The sequence below is a fragment of the Alosa sapidissima genome, chromosome 15 (assembly GCF_018492685.1).
Source record: "Alosa sapidissima isolate fAloSap1 chromosome 15, fAloSap1.pri, whole genome shotgun sequence".
NCBI lineage: Eukaryota > Metazoa > Chordata > Actinopteri > Clupeiformes > Clupeidae > Alosa > Alosa sapidissima.
The window spans coordinates 30,255,508-30,269,898 of NC_055971.1; the positions used below are offsets into that span (position 1 = coordinate 30,255,508).

A 14,391-nucleotide genomic window follows, 5' to 3' on the forward strand; every position below is an offset into this window, starting at 1 on the left:
CATTAAAATAGATATGTATTTGAAATCACTGGCTGGATCACACTATTTAGGCGGTTACAACGACAAAAATAATAAAAAGGCCAAGCATTTTTCTTTTGATTTATGAAGTCCACAGATGGCCCTTTCATGTGCAGAAAGAATTTTGAAAAAAGGAGGTTGCTCATCGGAGATATTCAGGTCTGAATATTGCTATTTTTTGGGTATTCGCCAAAAGGCATGTGACATAGTGGATATGTGCAGTCCTGGACTGACACCAGTCACACCGTACGCCTTGTAACTCCAGTTTTAAACTAACCTTGGATGGACCTTTGATGGCATGGATTGTTACTTTGCTGTGTTTAAATCTGACAGCAGGAGGGATGTCAACATTTTATGCAATTTTGGGCCTTCTTTTGAGGTTTTTTGGCCTAAAACAAGGACGGGGGCCTAACTACCCCTGGGTTGTTTCAAATTTTGTACTCTTTTGGATTTTTGAGTTTTTAGGTGGACCCTTCAAACTGTCCAAGTTTCATCAAAATCGGTGACGTAGCATGTGTCACCCCCGCCTGGTCCTCTCATGGACACACTCTTAAGTCTTTACATGCTCCTAAACATCTACACTTGGCTAAGTTGTATGTTTGGTATGTGGCTCCTGCCAAGTGCTAGAGAGAGAGATTGAGAGAGATAGAGAGAGAGAGACAGACAGAGAGAGAGAGAGAGAGAGAGAGAGAGAGAGCTGAGGTGACCCCTTCAGAGGTGACAACAAAGGTGTCACATAAGGCCTGATGACTTTTGCTCTATATGCAATTAAGCCCATGCAGCCCGTCCCTGGACTTTGGTCACTAAACCTGCAGAAATGTATAGTGTTTGGGGCTTTTACTTGGAGCAAATATTTAACAGTGTGACATTAGGCCTACTGAATACTAAATGAATTGAATTGACAACTGTGGACTGACAGTAAATTCATAGCAGCGTTGTTGTGTAACCTGATTACTGTAAAGAATCACAGGCCGGACAATGAAGAAACATCTTTGTAGTTAAATCCTTGTTTATGGATGGTCTGTATATCTGCCCCAGGTTGAGAAATAACAGATAACAGGCCATATGTAGGCCATATGTCAGAGGTAACACAATGTTAAACATGCTGAAATAGCAAACTATGCTATCTGAACCAAAAATACAATTTTGATTTGTGCCTATCATAGCATTCATGTAACTGAAAATGAACATGATTTACTTAAAACCTGGCCATATAAAGTTTCTGTGCCTCAAGGACAAAAGACAAATGACTGACAGCCTCACTGTTATAATTGGATATTATTCCTGGTTACAATTGAAAGATAAATAAATTAGTAGGCTACAGAACAGATCAACATTATTTTTCATTGCTGCTTTTTGGAGCAAACCGTTAAAAACATTTTTTTATTCTAAATGATGGTGCAGAATGGATGTCTTGACACATCAATCGTTCGTCCGTGCTCTGGATTCTCAGCAAAAACAATTGTGCCACCTGCCCTTTGCTCCTCAAATACAGTTATCTGGGTACAGAAAGGAAATACATTGGCTGCAATATGTTTACTTTAAATATATTTTCAACTGAAGGAAGACATAGCAATGAAGACTTTTTCATGGTTTAACCTCCTATGACACCCAAGGAGTAATTATAGGTTAATAATTTGTCTTCACCATACCTGATTATTTCCAGTCTTGAGCCAAGGACCAGGAAGGTAGAGATTTTTTTGAGGACCAATACACCAGTATCGTCCAAGATTATTCCCGTTCACAAACACCACTCCTTTCATCCATCCCTGCAGGACAATGGGTGAATTATGAAATAGCTTTCCGTTTATGTAGTTACTGTGTTTTATACATATAGTATTATATTATATAGTATATTATATAGTACTTATATTATATTATATATTATATAGTACTTCCATCATCCATGTAATGAGTGCGCTAACAAAAACACTTGTAGTTCCATATTTACTGGCAGCTTGATGAACGTGTCTCTGGGTTCACCATCTACATGCAGGGTGCCTTTGAAGAATCCAGGATAAACCAGACTCTCTGTCATGGAGTTCCACTTCCCTGAGTGTGAACTGACAAGCACCACAGAAGGCATGACATGACAATTCAATTTAGTCAATTCAATTTAGAAGATTCTGGGATTTCTTGTATGCTTAGCTTTTCAAGTAGAAAATATACACATACTATGGCTTGGTGCATAAGCTTTGTGATAGTCATGAACCAAAATTTTGCACATAAAAGTAATGATCAAACTTTATCATGATTTATTCAATATGAACATTCTAAAGTGATATCATTTTAATGTGTATTAAAATACAAATATTTAACTAGTTACCTATACTAGTTACTAGTTACCTAACTATTTATACAAATATTTAACTAGTTACCTATTACCTACTAGCTAACGATGTCACCATGTCACTAACAGCAAGTAAACAAACCGGTTTAAAAAGCTGGGTGTCATATCCATACTGTGCACTGCAAATCTCTTCAGAGGAGTGTGGTTTAGTAAAATATCTCCAACAAGGCCTGAACACACAGAGACAAAGATAATATGTCATTATGTGCAAACCAAACGTGCAATCTCACTCAAATACCTTTTGCATTGAGATCAAACCTATTTTACATGCAAACTGTTTTTTCTGTTTTTCTTTTAGTAATCTTTACAGTTAAATAATATGGTCATATTCAATGTGCCATTAATTGACTGGAACAATCACTGCTCGACACAATAGCCCACCTGCATGACTCGTGTCTGTAGAGCCAGCGTTGCACTGAATTTAAATAAGCTCTAGCGGCTCACTGGATGGCAGTTCATTCGGCTTGGTGTGAGAGCTCATTAAATTATGGTAATACTTCACTTGAGTACTCCTCGCTTCCCTCACTTACTGTTTACCTTTATGTTGGGCATCCAAAGCCTCTCCATAGTTCACCCTGCCACAGTTCTCCACCAGCAGACTCAGGGTTCTAGCATCCTGAGGTAGGACAGACCACATAGAATAGAATTAAAGGGTGTAAGTCCATATTTATGGTAGTAGGACAGACCACATAGAATAGAACTAAAGGGTATAAGTCCATATTTATGCTCAGGATGTCTTGTCATTCAAAAAGAAGTCAATTTCAAGGAAGGCCAAAGATCGATTAGTCTTAGGATATAGAACATGTGTGTAATAACATGTGTGTTATGTACTGTACATAAGTGTCATGTTCAACAACAAACACACACAACCTAAAATAAATAACCACTCTTATTCTAGCAATGTATATAAACTGTACATATATAGAAAACACACACACACACACACACACACACACACACACACACACACACACACACACACACACACACTACAGTATATATATATATATATATATATATGTTTGTTTTAGCAGTGTTATAATGACCAATAACCCAAGGGGGAAGCTCTTGATGGAGCTGTTGTTCCCCGCCCTGGCCACTGACGGCCATGCCTGGCCTGCCAGAGGCTGCTGGTAGATCCAGCTACTATGGGGGTCTGGAGATCAGATGCTGACTTGACCGTGGCTCACCCTAAAACTGATGCTGCGGTGTCGAGAGCATTTAGGCATTTAGAGCATTTATTAAATAAATATATGGTCATCATAACATTGCTAAAGCAACAAATACCACCATATATATCTGGTACTGCTTGGTTGAATTTCCCATTGTCATGCATTCTTTAGAACGTGTAATAATCACAGGCTATTTGCACACCTACTGTATGAAGTAGCTCCGCTTTTTTGGCCATGTTCATTCATGTACTGTAATTTGCCAAACTTGTGAAGTTTAAATGAACTGTCATGTTGCATCAGAGCATTACTGTAGCATATGATGAAGGTGGCTTTACTAATAACATGACAGTAGGCTAAATAGAGTTAAGGTTCATCAGAATCCTTATGCCCGCTTGACAATGAGAGAGATGGAGCAAATTATATTTTAGAACTAGTAATGGCAGTTTGTTCTGCAAGTTGAGAAATGAGTTGATATGTGGCGGAAAGAAGTAGTTCTACAAACAAGACAGTTTTAGCGATTAAAACTTTTACATTAACAGCAAATGAACACAGCGCAAGTGGCAACAGTGGTATATAAGCGGGATAATGGACTCCACGGTGTTCGGTTCACAGACAGAGCACTTACAAAAATGCACTTACAAGGTGTGTGTGTGTATATATATATATATATATATATATATATATATATATATATATATATATATATATATATATATATATAAGCAATAAGCCCAGAGAGGCCGTAGGTTACACTGATTCGACAACAATCAAGGGCCGGAACTATCAGTTTTAGAAATGTATATCTGTGTGTGTGTGTGTGTGTGTGTGTGTGTGTGTTTTTCTTTTGTTTTTCAAAGAGGCCCCAATGTTACCATCTACCACCTTTCAGTCGGTCATACTTATGAGCACACTACCAGCCTACCATCACATCTGGTACTGAATATTAACCAGAAGAGAGAGCAAGAGACAGAGAGAGCAAGAGACAGAGAGAGCAAGAGAGAGAAAGAGAGAGAGAGAGAGAGAGAGAGCTTCTTATGGTTTGAGGCTTGAGGTACAAACACCCCATCTGCTTACTTTTAACTTATTGATGATGTAATCATATCAAGAAAACATTTATTTAAACATTTGGTTAAACTATACCTTCACATGATTGTGAGAGGCTCTTTTGGCATGATCAGTATTGGTTATTATTTTGTTTTGTATATTAAAGCTCCTTTCAGATAGGATACATCAATGGCACCGCTGCACTCTGAAAACCATTCACTACGCTACAGCGGCGCTCGGGGAGCAGTGAGGGGTTAGGTGCCTTGCTCAAGGGCACTTCAGCCGTGGATGTGGGCATGGGAGAGCAGTGCTCAGGCTCAGCTAGTTCAGCTCAACCCTCACGCCCACCACAGTGGTGATAACTATTTTACGCTGAACCTAGTGGCAAGCACGGTGCATGCATACTGCATCCTGTCTGAGAGCTCCATTAGACTATTATACCTTTCCCTTAGGCAAAGCCAGTTCTTGTGTTCTGTAGTCCAAAATGCCCACAAACTGCCTGTCCACAAATACCTGCAGTGGGAAAATATGAAGAAGCGTCTGAATATTTTGTGCATAGTAAAATGATACACCTTGTGCATAGATGAGAGGGCTTACCAGGGCTCTGTCACGAATGTTGTTTCTAGAGTTCAGGCTGCCTCCACTCAAGATGGTCGTCTCATAAAGTGTGTAGCCATATGATTGGCCATTGCTATTGTGAACAGGTAGATTCTCCATGCTGATTGGATCCTCTGATTTGAAAGGCTATGAGGGGGAGATGGGGTAGCCAATAGAATCATTTCCGACTTACCACAAGAGGTTTTATTTAAGGAGACGTTAGGTTAGATACAAGAGGAAGTATTTTGCCTCAGCCTGCTATAGGCAGGAGGCATACTGCCTACTGGTTGTCCAGTTGTGTGTGCATGGTTAGGTGAGGGGGTGAGAAAGAGAGGGAGAGTGCAGACTGAGGTGGAAGGGAATGTTTTTGATACTGGAAGACAATTTACAGTGAAAATGTGAGTGTGCATGTATGTAATTGTACATGTGTGTGTGTGTGTGTGTGTGTGTGTGTGTGTGTGTGTGTGTGTGTGTGTGTGTGTGTGTGTGTGTAAGGGTTTCAAAGAGGGGTAAATGTAATCCAAACCCTAGTCCAGGCTGACTAAACACTCTCACACATACACACACACAGAGAGAGACACACACAAACACACAGGGTCCAGGTGTCTAATAGGCCCACTGAAATGACAAGTTTACACCATAGTAAACACAACATCCAAGAGCAATTGAATTTCCCCTGGGGATCAATAAAGTATCTATCTATCTATCTAGCAGCTTGAAGGACTTTGCCCATTTGCTCACTAGAAGGGCTTGATGAGCTGATTAAGTACTCCAGGTCACAGGGTCAAAGGTCAAGGTTGAGACATTGCAACGAGGCACGTTAGCCCTCTATGCCATACTCTGGGGTTGCGGCAGCATACCTTCTCAGCATATTGCAGAGAATCCCACAGTGACATGTGCTGCGAGACCAACACAGCTTCATACACTGCTCTGTCCTGGAGAGGAGGGGGCTCAGGTACAGGCTCACCTGAGAGCGAGAGACAAAGGCAGAGAGAGAGAGAGAGAGAGAGAGAGAGACAGAAAGAGTAACAAAGACAGAGAGTGTGAGCGTAGGAGGAGGTTCTTAGAAAAACAAGCTTTAGAAATTTGTTTTATTCTAATAAAAGATCTGGAGGTTGGTACTGGTAGCCTTGTCCTATGAGTAAGGTGGTTATAGAGCCTACATACTGTGGTAATTTGTCAGCAGACTCCTGAGCAAGTGATACTTTAGGGTATAATCTCCACATTCGGATAAAGGGGCATCATAATCTGGGAAGATAGAACATTATTTTAACAGATCATGAAATACAAGTTTGAAGTTATATGTACCATGTAACATATGTTATTTGTAACATTTCTCTGAAAGGATACTGTATGTTTATGGTTATGGAATTTAGCAGACACTTTTGTCCAAAGCCACTTACAAAATAAAATAATGCAATAGTTTAAAATGAATAATAAACAGTTTTAAAAAGTTGGTAATATAATAGTAATATACCATAACTGCTAATCTGAGGTTTATAAATCCCCAAATCCACTGCCCCGCTCATGAAACCAAAACTCGTTCCTCCGTGGAACATGTAGAGATTGATGGAAGCACCCCTTTCTAGAAGCTCTGAGATGACAGCAGTCATTTCTGTGATCACGGTGTGAAAGAGAGATCAGATAGTTGTCCTGAAAATAGTCAGCCTTTTACACAGTGAATTACTTCAGAATCACAGAGAAGATCAAATTACCATAGTTTCACCTTGGATAGACTCACCTGCAAAACACCCGACCCCATACTTAATATCTATACCCTTAAACCCAGACTAAATTATGGGAATTGTGAGTCTTCTGAACATAGATAGATAGATAGATAGATAGATAGAAAGATATATAGATAGATAGATTAATTAATTGATTGATTGATTGATTGATTGATTGATTGATGTTTGTTCATTCCTATACATTCTTTGTGATTCTTTTTTTAGAATCTCAGGTCGTTTTTTTTCATCATACCCTCTGCTGGGTAGATGTGGTGTGGTTCGCCCCAAACATCAAACCACCCAGACCAATACTCCATCACCAACAAGGGCTTCTCAGGCTATGGGTGGAGAGGAGGAAACAGGAGAGGAATGAGGTTCTGATTTTTTATTTGGATGTGGTTGAATGGTATAGATTCCAAACTAGACGTTACAGTACCTGCATCTCAGCCAAGGACTGCATGGCTCCATACGAAAGTTTCTGGAGGTTGATCGTTTTCAATACTTTGATGGATGAAATGGGAGTCATTTTACAGAGTAGTATTTACTCGGGTCTTTTTGTGGCACGCAAGCTTAAATATTATGTTGATGCTAGCATCTCTCTACAGTATATTAAATCAAGTCACAAGCAGTCTCGTCATTCACAGTCAGTGATGATACAGATAACTTAATGTTATACTTTTCAAGAGGCTACAAATTTCATGCACCTGCATAAAATACTCTGTTATGTTATTATATATAATGCAGACGTCAAGCTAGCTATGATAGGTACCTCCATCCACTCCACCGCACCGAAGGCCTTCCCTGTTGTCAGATGTCAGGAGCAACTCAGTTATTCCCCTGGACATGAGAGCCTACTAGGACAAACCAGCACACACGCACCCACAAACATAAACATAAAAGCTGACCAGCTGTCCTTGTATACAGTGTTTTTCTTTTCTTTATAAAGGATCTTCAAGGTTAATTGTGCTCACTTCAAATGTCTGTGAGGAGACAGGTAGACATGCTCTAATTTTTACTGTCGACAGATACTCAGTCATTGTGCAAATTAATGAATCCCTCGCATCATGCTTTTTACCTCTTTGATATATTTCATGTATGAGTCGTCCTTGAAATATGATCCATACTCATTTTCTACTTGGACTGCAATGATAGGACCTCCATTACTGAACTACAGTAATAAACACACACACACACACACACACACACACACACACACACACACACACACAAAAACACTGAATCAATATCAATGATAATAATAGTCTCACATAACATATCAAGTGTTTTTAGTCTGTGCATTGTGAAGTCTACTGGGCATAATGCCAAATCTGATAATCTAAAAATGCAATAAATGCTATTGTATCATTTCTTTTTGACAAGGTCGTTTAAGATCATGTTCTGCCTCTTCACAGTTAACATGATTAATATTCATTATACCCATGCACAATAGGGCCTTTGTTTGGAAGGCCATTGGACTGGCATAATGATTAGTGCTGTTGTAACCACTATGATGTGATTGATGTAAAATGATATTGTCGCATGTGATGAATAATTTTCTCATACATATGCAGTCTCTTTATCCTAAGCACCGTGTGGTATAAGCCACTGTCCTATCTTTGCTTTATTGCTGTGCAATGTTTTGCATTATGTTTGCATTATGTTTTGCATTATGCATTATGTTCCTGATAACACAGCTGAATCCAAATGGTGAAAAGGCACACCTGAAGCCGTGCGACTCTGTGCATGAGTTTGTCAAAGTAGGAGTTGACAGCGCTGGTGAAGCCAGAGTAGGTTGTTCGCAGTTTCATGTCTTTGTCACGTAAGAGCCAACTGGAGAAATGTGAATGAAAAACAGGACTTACAGAACAAGACTGAACGTTTTTCCATTTTGTGAATGGAACATAGTGCAAAGAGTAGTAATGAGTGTTAAAATGGGTGAAGTCCTTTCACACACACACACACACACACACACACACACACACACACACACTAAGGCACTACACAAACTACAAGCCTGATCCACACCAACTCACCTGGGCAGGCCCCCCAGATCCCACTCAGCACAGATGTAGGGCCCTGGCCGTAGGATGACCCACAGCCCTAGCTCCTCTGCCAGACAAATGAAAGCCCTGGAGAAAGACTGACTGATTATTTCCCTCCCCAACTATACAGCCATTCCACAGTGTCTCTGAGCTAAGCTAAGCCAAGCTAAGCTAATACAGTTTGTGTCTTTGTTAGTCTGTCTCTGTAGGCAACAATACAAACACTGTATGCAGTGTTACAAAATTAGGCCACAGTGTGATGGCACAAATTAACTGAACACTCACTCTAAATCCAGATGGTCTTTGAAATTGAAGAGGCCCTTTTCTGGTTCATGTAGATTCCAAGGAACATACCTATGACATGATATAGCGAGAATATCATGATGCTATGACTCTTATGAACCTTCATATATTCAGTTCAGTTCAGTTTCTTAAATTCATAATTCAGGAAGGTTGTATCCTGCAATGAAAGGCCATTACATCAGGAAACAGCCAGTGTTGTCATTTTTCAGAGAAGTGTACTGCTGCCTCTTACGTGCTTAGTGTGTTGATTCCGCAGGCTCTCATCTTCAGCAGCCGATCTCGCCAGTACGCTCTGGGCACACGGAAATAGTGGATAGATCCTCCCAAGATGCGGAATGGCGCCCCCTGCAGGGTGAAGTGGCAGGACTCGGCCCTCAGACCCTGTCTCTCTGCCATGGCTCTCTCCCCTGGAGAAGCACATGGTCAGGCACATCAACCCCACATCCCACTCCAAGCCTAGGTGATGTACTATTAACATATGTTATGTTCATGTTTATGTTCGTAGTTCTTAGCAGACACTTTTGGGTTACACTGTACTTGACAGTATCGGCATAAGAACGACATGACACTGTCATGAACGTGGGATTAGGGTTAGGGTTCATGTTCATAGGGTTCACAGTGTCATGCCACTCTTATGTCGATACTGTCAAGTAAAGTGTTACCACTTTTGACCAAAGTGACCTTTTTAAAGTAAAGTTATATAGCCTAAATCAAAAATACAAATGTTAGTGATAGACCAAGTACCAACATAACTAGATGAACCGCAGAGCGGTACAAAATATGACTGCCGCCCAGTCCAGCGCATGTTTTCCACAAAAATAAGTCACGCTGAAAGGCATATATGATTCTAACTGTCTCACTGAATTGCATTATGCACACTCAATTCTCACTGGTTTCTGCTAGACAACAAGTACCAAAACATCATTAGTTCATAGATTTCACAAATACATTTTATACAACCCCACCCCCATCTTGCCTGTTCATAATTCTGAGAAATTCTTGAATTGTGTGCATGTGTGCGTGTACATGTTTATGTTTATGTGTGTGTGTGGGTGGATGGGTGTGTGTGCGTGCATGTGCTTGTGTGTTTGCCTGTTTATGTGCCTGTGTGTGTGCATGTGCATGCATGCGTATAAATGTCTACTGTGTGAGTATGTGTCATACGTAGGATTACTGTGAATGTATGTGTGTGCGTGTGTATCTGTTTATGCACATGTGTGCATATGGAATGGGATTACATGACCCCTGGAGGCAAACATACGCAAAAAATTGGTCATCCTAGGCCCTACGGTTCTCAAGATATTCACAGAAAACTGTGTCTGCCCTACCCTCCTTTCGGGGGGTCCAGTCCAGCGGGGGGGCTACAGATCAAAACGAAAAACGATGGTTCCATGCTATCCATGTGGGGTTACATGCCCACCAAGTTTCGTGTACCCCGGTCTTTCAGTGTCCCGGGAATCCTTGTTGGTGTACGGTCACTAAATGTACACATAAATTATATTATTGTAAGGCCCCCCATGAACGAAAGTCCACGAAACTTGGCATGCATTCGGAGGGTGTCATAATGATCCTACACTGATCAATTTCGTGCAGTCTTGACCATGTCAGCCAGAGATATTGTGATGAACACACCTAATGTTTTGCTTTTTAATTTTTAACTAGGTGGCGCTATACATGAAATAAGTGGTTATGGGATAGGTTGACATGCCCCCTTAAGACCAACATACAAAAAAAGGTGGACCTCCTAGGCCCTACGGTTCTCGAGATATTCACAGAAAACTGTCTCCGGCCACCTACAGCCAGTTGGTGTATAGTAACATAAATTAATTTATTGTGTGGCCCCCCATGAACGGAATTCCACGAAACTTGGCGTGCATTCAGAGGGTGTCATAATGATCCTACACTTCCAATTTTGTGCAGTTTTGACTATGTTAGGTCACAGATACCTGCGATTACAACACCTCATTTTTACTTTTTTGTGTTTAACTAGGTGGCGCTATACATGAAATGAGTGGTTATGGAATGGGTTGACATGGCCCTTTGAGATCAACATACAAAAAAAAAAGTGGTCCTCCTAAACCCTACAGTTCTCGAGATATTCACAGAAAACTGTGTCTGCCCTACCCTCCTTTCAGGGGGTCCAGTCCAGCGGGGGGCTACAGATCAAAGCGAAAAAAAGGAGGTTCCATGCTATCCATGTGGGCTTACATGCCCACCTAGTTTCGTGTACCCCGGTCTTACAGTGTCCCGGGAATCCTTGACGGAAATTTGGACATGCAAGAAAGGAAAAAAAAAATCTGACTAAACCTATATGACCGCCGCTTCGCGGTCATAATAATAACTATGAACATACAGTATAGAACCAACTCTGAAAGAATGTATTAGCTAAATACAAGTTAAACAGATGAGTTTACCTGTTTTGCAAACAAATTGTGTCATATTGGCCAGAGTGCTTCTATTACACTAAGCCTGTCTGCTAATTGTTTGTTTGTTGTGTAACAGATGAGATAAAGCAATAGAGAAAAAACAAACATATGTGTTCATTTTATCATGGCACATTCAGGATGACCTGATGAGGATGTCTCACACATGTTATTGGCCCCTGGTCCTCTATTCAGCTCTATTTAGCCTTTAATAAATATGTAACTAGAAATTCCTGTGTGTGTTCAAACATCACCTTAAGCATCATACAATCCTAATGTAGTGATTTAACTATGGTCCACAAACATCTGTTTTATAATATATACTTTACACAACTGTAGCTTCATTCACATGGTTGTATCAGTCATTGTGTCAACTTTACTAGCCTCTGAGACAATTTCACATTAGCAGAGAACCTACCTTGTGGCATGACTGAAGTTTTGGCAGATAGTTGCAAGGCAAGGCAAGTTTATTTATAAAGTATATTTCATACACAGGATTAATTTAATGCACTTTACATAAACAAAAGCAAAGAATAATAGTAAACAAAATCATAAAAGGACAACAGTTTAACAACTTTAAAAAGTAAAGTACACAAAATAGAATAATTCAAAAATGTAATAATTAAAAGACAGAGTGCATCTGATTAGGAATTACATTATAATTGGAATGGAATACGTTGTTTGAACTTTACCTTGTATATGGTTGAAGCCAGTGGGGCTGTGGGCTGGGGCCTTGGTACCAAAAAGACCAGAATGAGATCAATGAGACACGCTCTAGAATGCTCGGACACAACAAGGACAAGAGGACTATTGACGGCAGAACAAACAAAGTGTGGCTTTGTTTGAGGTGTATGTGTGTGTAGGTGTGTGTGTGTGTGTGTGTGTGTGTGTGTGTGTGTGTGTAGTTGTGTACAATATACATGCATTCTCTCTCTCTCTCTCTCTTGTACACACACACACACACACACACACACACACACACACACACAGGCACTACATAGTTTCATTTTTCAGCTGGAACACAATACTGTGGTTTCCTTGTTGGTCAAAACATCAAAGCTAAAATGATTTCTGTCAGAAAGCAGACAAAAGTAAAAGAGACCTGATCCTGTCGGTCCAACTAATTAGACTTTTGGATTAAATGAAAAGCTAAGTTGAAGACCAACGCGTTGTGAATAGACATGTTCCTATGGGTCGGCGTTACATAAAAATACATTGTAGCATTCTGGGCAGAGTTTGATTGACACATTAAGTGTGCTTATACTATATAAATATATATTACAGTAATAGCATAAATAATATCACATAAATTCAAACAGCTTTCAAAGTCATCCATTTAAAATGGCATATAATAAGAATGTTATGTTGCCATTTAAAATGGCATATAATAAGAATGTTATGTTGTCATTTAAAATGGCATATAATAAGAATGTTATGTTGTCATTTAAAATGGCATATACTAACAATGTTATGTTGTCATTTAATCTCCGTTGTGGTTTTTTTCTGCATGGGTAAAGCGATTATAATTCAGTTTACATTGTAAAGCCGCTAAATCTTCACATCATTAAATCAGTTACTGGGGCTTAGTGCTAAATGATGTCCTTGCTGTGCTAAGGCAGTCGAGTGTCTTTGAGAGGATTTATTACGTAATCCCACAGAACATCTAACGACTAATGCAAGGTCTCTGACACAAACACACCAAATGTGTGTGTTTCCAGAGGTGTGCATTTATGTGAGTATATGTGTTCATTTTAGATATTATTGTCTCTCCGTAGACATATATTTGTGGTCTCTGTGTGTGTGTGTGTGTGTGTGTGTGTGTGTGTGTGTGTGTGTGTCTGAGGTAAAGTGAGAGTGAGAGGTAAAGTGAGAGAAAGAGTTTGTGCTGTGTGTATTTGTCTTCATTTGTGGGGGTGTATTTACAATTACAGTTATTTCTAACCCCGGACACACTACAGTCTTGCCGACTGGGTGACGGACAATGCCCCAAGCCGTTTCAACAACATGCTGTGTTTAATATTGCCCTGGCTCATGCTACAGCCTTCTTAGTGGCTCATGGTTCTACAGCCTTCTTGACTCATGGTTCTATAGCCTTCTTAGTGGCTCATGGTTCTACAGCCTTCTTAGTGGCCCATGGTTCTATAGCCTTCATAGTGGTTCATGGTTCTACAGGCTTCTTAGTGGCTCATGGTTCTACAGCCTTCTTAGTGGCCCATGGTTCTATAGCCTTCTTAGTGGCTCATGGTTCTACAGCCTTCTTAGTGGCTCATGGTTCTACAGCCTTCTTAGTAGCTCATGGTTCTATAAGTGCAAGTGTTGACCATCACGTCCCGTAATACTGAGCGAGCTTTTGTTATACAGGAGCGGAACTGCCTGGTAAAGCTGGCTGCCAGGGGCTGGTAACTCACTAGGCCACTTCTGGGCCAAATCTGGTCCAAATTCATACCAGATCAGGGCAGGGTCCATTCCAGCCACAGCTGTCATCTGGGCTTACATTCGGTCAAACACACACACACACGCACACACACACACACACACACACACACACACACACACACACACACACACACACACAACATTCAGATGTTCATCATTCAGATCTCATCATTCAGACAGTTTGCGTAAATGACGTATAATTGTTCAGGCCACCTTTATAGGTGGTAATTGCTCATTTGACCTGATGGAGCTGTGCATCCTGCAGAATGATGACACCAC

At 40.3% G+C, this 14,391-nt stretch overlaps 1 protein-coding gene across 2 annotated transcripts; it reads right to left on the reverse strand.

The window, feature by feature from the left end:
• Positions 1–897: 897 nt before the first annotated feature.
• On the reverse strand, positions 898–12,417 carry glb1l2 (galactosidase beta 1 like 2). 2 transcript variants are annotated; one of them, XM_042063757.1, is made up of 19 exons: positions 12,369–12,417; positions 9,486–9,660; positions 9,236–9,304; positions 8,942–9,037; positions 8,630–8,738; positions 7,984–8,076; positions 7,678–7,759; positions 7,345–7,409; positions 7,162–7,246; positions 6,659–6,796; positions 6,349–6,429; positions 6,042–6,148; positions 5,182–5,328; positions 5,026–5,097; positions 2,906–2,984; positions 2,451–2,538; positions 1,970–2,081; positions 1,671–1,787; positions 898–1,517 (listed from the first exon to the last, which is right to left on the reverse strand). In XM_042063757.1, the coding sequence occupies exons 2-19, from the start codon at positions 9,647–9,649 to the stop codon at positions 1,407–1,409; spliced, it is 1,815 nt and encodes a 604-aa protein (XP_041919691.1). In that variant the 5' UTR covers positions 9,650–9,660; positions 12,369–12,417; the 3' UTR covers positions 898–1,406. The 2 variants fall into 2 exon arrangements, with proteins under 2 accessions (XP_041919691.1, XP_041919692.1); XM_042063758.1 differs by lacking the exon at positions 12,369–12,417 and adding an exon at positions 11,378–11,414.
• Positions 12,418–14,391: the final 1,974 nt, after the last annotated feature.

Coding starts and splice junctions, on each gene's coding strand:
- glb1l2 (XM_042063757.1), bottom strand. CDS start 9,649: ATGGCAGAGAGACAGGGTCTGAGGGCCGAGTCCTGCCACTTCACCCTG. Junction 9,305..9,485: donor GGAATCAACACACTAAGCAC/GTAAGAGGCAGC, acceptor ATCATGTCATAG/GTATGTTCCTTGGAATCTAC. Junction 6,430..6,658: donor ACCTCAGATTAGCAGTTATG/GTATATTACTAT, acceptor CTATCTTCCCAG/ATTATGATGCCCCTTTATCC.